Source organism: Leuciscus leuciscus (genome assembly GCF_965113295.1).
Source record: "Leuciscus leuciscus genome assembly, chromosome: 15".
NCBI lineage: Eukaryota > Metazoa > Chordata > Actinopteri > Cypriniformes > Leuciscidae > Leuciscus > Leuciscus leuciscus.
The window spans coordinates 28841752-28848526 of NC_138739.1; the positions used below are offsets into that span (position 1 = coordinate 28841752).

Consider the following 6775-nt stretch of genomic DNA (forward strand, 5'->3'; position numbering starts at 1 on the left):
AGCTGAAAACCCATCTCTTCCGTGAGCACTTAACCTTATATAAAAAAAAGAAAAAAAATCCTTCCTCTTCCCTTTAAAACCTCACTTGTCGGGTTTATGCTACTCTGAATAATGCCTGAACTTTGTTTTTTGAGCACTACTTGCGTTGTTTTTGCCTCTTCATGATGACTCGCTTAATTTTGTCCTAATCTGTAAGTCGCTTTGGATAAAAGCGTCTGCTAAATGACTAAATGTAAATATAAATGTACATTTATTATTTTAGTACATGCCCTATAATACGGTTCTCAATTTCCATCTACATTTTCTGTACGAATTTCCGTAATTCATTAAAGATGTGACACAAGAGATGCAGCACCGGAGAAGTAAATAAGAAGTAAATAAATATATTAAGGTCTTTTTTTTCCTTTTTAACTAGTGAAAATGAACCAGTTATTAATTATTCACTTAGTCATGCTACAGCTCACTTGAATTTGTTCTAGATCATTAGATATGACTTTGTGGTGCACTGGAAACCGATCTGATAAAGAGACCAGAAACTCTTTCCATTATGTGTAGAAATGTACAAAATAAAAAAATAAAAACACTTCTGCAGTTTGAGAACAATATCACAGTAGACATTACAGTTTAGCCATTATGAATTTTATTTTTGATTTGGAGGACAGTGATTAATAATGAAGATGACAATTAGTACTTCAAATGGCTGACAGCCACTGGTCTACTTCTAAAAAAAACCACAAAAATATAAAACCTGTCATGTTTAAATGCCTCATAACTGTTTAATGTCGGCCCAAGTATTCAAACATATTTGTGTTTTAAATATTGCATGCAAGTGTTCATTTTGACATCTTTTAACAGTTTTTTGTCGTCTGACACTGTGGTTGGAGCTGATGAGCTCAGTAAGAGATCTTGCCAGAATGTGTGTGAAGTTTTACTGCGTCCATCAAAAGGATGTGAAACTGCTTTAGCTTTTTCTCTGCACTCTATTTCAAGAAAGACCAAAACCTGAAACAAATTTATCTAGGGGAAAAAATGCTTCGAATGGCTTCAGTGCAATGTAAGCATATAGGAAATGTGTTAGATTTAATATGAAAAAAATATGTATACACTAATTCATCAATGCAGTTAGGGTCATGTGACCTACATTGCATATGCAAAGTCTTTCACATACTTAACTTGCATTTGTATAGAGTGTTACCGACATAGAAAATTGTTTTAGGGTTTTACAAAAGTGGACATTGCCTTATATAGAGATTTTGGACCTCGCATTTTTCCTCACACCAAAGTCAGCACTGGTGCTTGCCAGATGAGGTGCTTACATGATGGTAACAAGAAGTTATGGTTTTAGACATTAGTCTCCACCCACTGAAAAAACACCAATAAATACTCTGCTTCTTCTGCAGACACTCACTGATCATCTTCTTCATCATGACCATCATCATCATCTCTCTGCTCCTGCTGGCCTCTCTGCTGCCACACCTGACCTTCACTGGTGAGATTGACTATATTACAGTAAATTATGATGATTTTTAAGGATGTTTGATTCGTATATGTGCTGAATAAGTTGACTGACAGCACTCTCTCTCTCTCAGCTCATGTGAATGTGGGTATAGTGAACGGCAATGAAGCCAAACCCCACTCCAGACCTTACATGGTTTTTCTTCAGACGTATGGGGAACATATCTGCGGTGGATTCCTCATTTCTGATGAGCTTGTCTTGACTGCTGCACATTGCTCGGATGGGTAAAAGCTTGTTTAGTATGACCTGCAATATTGAGTATTGACAACAACTACAGTGCAACCATACAGTGTATCATATGACATAAATACACATTTCCAATATGCTCTTTATACAGAACTGAGATTCTGGTTGTGGTTGGTGCTCATGACTTAAGGGACAGCCAGAGTTCGGATGTCATTAGAGTGAAGTCCTACATCCCGCATCCAGACTATATACACAGTACTTCTCAGAATGACATCATGCTTTTGAGGGTAACAACCTGTAATACTTTTAGTTGTTCAAAAGAAAATCTGATCAGGAAACAGTAGCACAAAAAATGGTTGTATTTTTTTATTACAGCTAGAGAAAAAAGTCAAACTAAACAACAAAGTTAGACTGATATCATTACCAAAGAAAGGAGAAGACGTGGGAGCAGGTACTCTCTGTAGTGTTGCCGGCTGGGGAAGACTGAAGACTAATGGCACACCGAGTGATCGTCTAATGGAGGCAAACACGACTACAAAAAATCAGGCAGACTGTCGAGCTTCTTGGGGATCTAAGTTCAATTCCTCACAGATGATCTGTGCATATGGCAGTGGTGGATCCTGCAAGGTATATACAAAAGATGAATCACAGACTTTATGGTAATGTACAGACTGGTTTCACTAGTGACGTGTTGATCTGTGTTTCTTAACAGGGGGATTCAGGAGGTCCTTTGGTTTGTGGAAACACTGCAGTTGGTATCACATCTTTCGGATCTCGATATCTCTGCAATTCACCTGCACGTCCTAATGTGTATACTAAGATTTCAGCATATCTTCAATGGATCAACAAAATGGAAAAATTAAGTGACTTCATGTAAACTAAAAAGAAATAAATGTTTTTCTTGAATTCTTAAATAAACCTTCTTTCAATCACATGGCAAGCATCAATTATAGTCAAAGTGTTCTCATTGTCACAACCATAAATAATTGCACCCTCAAAATCATTTAGCAGTTCACTTGGTGGCCATCGTGGCAACACCCTCAATTTTCAGTCATGCAAGTACGGCTCATATCTACTTGAAGGGGGGGGGGAACTGAAATAAAAAAAGAAAAGAAAAGAAAATATTTTATAAGTAAAACAATTAGTTTAGTCTAAATTAAATTAAGTTGAATTAAAACAGTCCTGGAAAGGCCTCCAGGATTTGAGTAAAAATAAATACATTTAAAAAATGTACCCAGCAAACTGTGTTGTTTATATAACGGAGCATAATCTGACAATCTGACAAGACGCTGACAATTACCTCCATCCTCCCCACCTCCACCAGGATGGTCCCTTCCCATACCTCCCAGGGGTCGGTTGCGCCCCTGCCTTCATCTTCAGGCAGGAAATGCAGTTTCCGCTACCCTCGGATTGCGCGCTACGGACGGGGCCTACGCCAAAGAACTTTATAAATAATTGCTTGCTGGGCTGTTAATAAATATATGCTTCGTTATATCATTTTATCTCCCGAGTCTCTCTGCTAGAACTAAAAATAACATTTCCTTCCAAAGGATCCCAATGCTAGGAATGTGGATATTTATTTTCAACAATGTGAATGTGTCAACGATCAAAGAACGCTCCGTTTACAATAGCTGTTTAAAATATTCTCAAATATTTAATGAACGATTTGTTTGACAGCAGTGGTTCTTGAGGCAAAGTCGTTCAAAATGAGCAGATATAACAAATGATATGAATATTATCATATGATCATAGATGGAAAAGACCATTTACAGCCAATACATTCAATTTACCATAGGAAATATATGTTCCCTTTCGTAAAGGGAACTCCCGCTGCATCGATACTCGATACTTTAGCTTGCTCCCCAAAGTATCGAGTATCGATGCAGCGTCTCGTTCCCTACTCAGGGAACGAGGGTTACATACGTAACCCGAGACGTTTTTTAAAGCTTTTTAACAGTTATAACGCCACCTATGGTCCGATCTCTATAAAAGCACCTAGTTTTGAGTTTTCCTATAGGATTTATAGGCTTTTGAGAATATTTTGCCTGGCCCATTTTTATTTATGACCCTGTTATAGCTCCCCAGAGGTTAAAGTAAATTTTTTTTTGATAATTATTGATCTAGAGAGTCCAGATTATTTCACTGCGTTGGTTTTATTGAGGCTGAGCAAAAAACCTAGACTAGTTAGCAAGTGTAAGTTTTTAACAAAATTGTGAATATTTAATGAGAAAATTGATTGACAGCAATATTTGAATGAGGAACAGTTGTTCAGTATGAGGAGATCTATCAAATGATACAAATATTGTGGGGATATGTGAAACACCACGTGATTACAGAGACGTAAAACTCGTTTGCACCAGCTAGTGGTGATTTCTTTCAAAATTCTTACAGGCCTCTAGGGCCATGAGTCGAACATGCCCACCAAGTTTCGTTCTGATCGGCCAACATTAACCTTATCTAATAGGTGCTCAAACTTCATTGGCCGATGGCGGAAAATGTTTTTCGAGATACGCGAATGTTCTCATAAACAACCATGGCACCTTGGACCAAGATACTGCATGGCACTTTTGTGGTTTTTGTATTTTTTTCTGTTTATAGCACCACCAAGCATCCGATCGCCACGATTATTTTCACTTGACCAAAGATTGAGCCCATACACATGTGCTTTCACCGAGTTTGGTGAAAATATCTCATTCCGTTCACGAGTTATCCGTTTTAGAGACCATTAATCGAAATTTAAACTTTTTGATATAATTATTGATAATCTGACTCCAGAGAATCTTGCTGCAAGATCGGGCCAAAAACCTAGGACTAGTTTACAAAAACTCCAAAATACCCCAAAATTTTGCTGTGCGGCAATCGAATATGTAGCGTTCCCGTCAGGGCGATCGGGGCGGGCCCTGGTGACGTTGTAGATGGTGTGAGTACTACCAGCCATCAAAGTTTCAAGTCTCTACGACTTGATTTGGTCTGCCCGATCAGTTTTAGGTGAGAATGCTCATCCTTGGAAATTTTAACAATTGCAATAGGGTTTCAGTATGCACTTGAACCCCTAATAAAAAAGACATAGGCTATAAAACAAAAAACTATAGGCTCTCAGCACTTGATGCTTGAGCTGCTGATTACAAAATCTTTATCAAGCCTGTAAATATTTACATCAGAGAGGGGAAAAAACACTTTTTGCACTTTCAGGCCATTTATCACTGAAATGTGCTTTTTGTGTTCCCCCCTCCCCCTTTTAAAGTGTAATAGCTCTACTTATGGCCCGATCTCTGTAAAAGTTTGCATGCTTCTTATGAATCATATGGCGCAAATGCTTCATCATGTTCATATATGGTTCCCATTACTGAACAATAAAGTCTTTCCACTTGCCCGTAGCAATGTAAGTTAATGTTGATGTTGAATCTAATGTTGATTCAGTATATTTTACCATTATGTTATAATATATAGATACACGTCCCTTCCCTTCTAAATTTCCCTGCGTTATTTCCTCTAATTTTGATAAATGTATCTATTAAAGTTGAACAACTGAATAGTATTTGGAACAAGTTTGCCATCCATCCAACATAACCTGCAATTACTTCAACTCAACACCAGAGGTCAACATCCCCAGCTGTCTAAATACTTCTAACATTTCTATTGTTCTCAGTAGAAGTCCTCATAGTTGGGTAAACTTCTATAGCAGTGAAATGGAGTATAACTTCTATAGCAGTAATTTTTTTGTATTCCCATTTGCTATAATAACAAAAGAAAAGAGCCATGATAGAATTGCCATGACTTTCCAGAAGAAGGGAAAAATATCAAGACAATTACAGCTGTCATAAGAGAGAATCAAATTTTTTTTTTAGGGTGGCCCTTATTTTTGGACTTTTGAAATCTTCTGCTCTTCTGAAATCAATCAACTCTCCTTTGTGAGAAATGGAAACAAACCGAATTTCGCTGAGATTGGACTACATTTAGGGTGTGCTCAACAAAATTGAAATTCCGTCTTAAAGGGATAATTGACCTAAAAATGAAAATTAGCCCATTATTTACTCACCCTGAAGTCATCCTAGGTGTATATGACATTCTTCTTTCAGACGAATACAATTGGAGTTATATTAAAAAATGTCCTGGCTCTTCCAAGCTTTATAATTGCAGTGAATGGCTGTATGTCTTTGGAAGTCCATCAAAGATCATCTATTCATGTTTAAAGTGCTCAACACGGCTCTGCGGGGGTTAATAAAGGCCTTCTGAAGTGAAGCGATTCGTTCGTGTAAGAAAAATATCCATATATAAAACTTATATAATAACTAGCTTCCAGCAGACGGCCGTACGCATCGATTTATGCCAAAAGAGTAACCCTTGACCCGACGCATGACGTAATGACGGCAATTGACACGGTTCAAACAAACAGGGCTGGGGAACCGCATTCATCATTACGTTGTGCGTCAAGTTCAAGGGTTACTCTTTTAGCGTAAGTCGATGCGTGCGGCTGTCTTATGGAATTATTCTTGTGCCAATAATAATGAACGTAGCTTTTCAAGAAACTAATGAAAATATAAATTGAAACTGAATAAAATATCTTTGAAACTGAAAAAGAATAAATCGCAGGCAAATTTTTTGACTTCGTTTTGCTAACTATTTCTCATATTTCAATCGCTGATCTGAACTTACAAATGCGCTTCCAGAGTTTTCATTTGCGCTTCTGAAGTTTTCGTTTACGCTTCTGGAGTTTTCGTTCGCCGTTCTGACACATTTCTCTCGTGGGGGCGGGGCTAGTGGCAGTGTGTTCTCATTGGCTACTGAGGTTTTGATTGACAGCTTCTTCACCTGGAAGTGAAGACGTCAGTGTTGTGTTTACATGTGTGGATTTAAGCGTCTGTAATCGCAGCTTTCTATTTCATTTTAGTGATATTAAGTTAGGTTTGTTTTTTTTAATTTTATCTGTATACCTGCTGCTACTACTTTGTCGACAGAAGCTTTTAGGAGCACAAGAGATCTATTCAGTCTATTCAGGTGTAGGCCTACTTGTACATTAAAGTACTGTATATAATACTGAAAATATTGTAGTGTCCAATGTTTTCAGAAAAT

The 6775-nt window shown here is 37.5% G+C and overlaps 1 protein-coding gene across 1 annotated transcript; it reads left to right on the forward strand.

Annotated features, from left to right (window-relative positions):
• The first annotated feature begins 1381 nt into the window (after nt 1-1381).
• On the forward strand, nt 1382-2649 carry LOC309475910 (granzyme B(G,H)-like). Its single transcript, XM_082138897.1, has 5 exons — nt 1382-1489; nt 1590-1740; nt 1854-1989; nt 2078-2329; nt 2415-2649. The coding sequence occupies exons 1-5, from the start codon at nt 1426-1428 to the stop codon at nt 2577-2579; spliced, it is 768 nt and encodes a 255-aa protein (XP_081995023.1). The 5' UTR covers nt 1382-1425; the 3' UTR covers nt 2580-2649.
• Nucleotides 2650-6775: the final 4126 nt, after the last annotated feature.

Bases quoted from the DNA above. Each gene is read 5' to 3' on its own strand.
- LOC309475910 (XM_082138897.1), top strand. From the start codon at position 1,426: ATGACCATCATCATCATCTCTCTGCTCCTGCTGGCCTCTCTGCTGCCA. The intron at 1,741-1,853 runs GTAAAAGCTTGT...CTCTTTATACAG, and splicing joins GCTGCACATTGCTCGGATGG to AACTGAGATTCTGGTTGTGG. The intron at 2,330-2,414 runs GTATATACAAAA...GTTTCTTAACAG, and splicing joins GCAGTGGTGGATCCTGCAAG to GGGGATTCAGGAGGTCCTTT.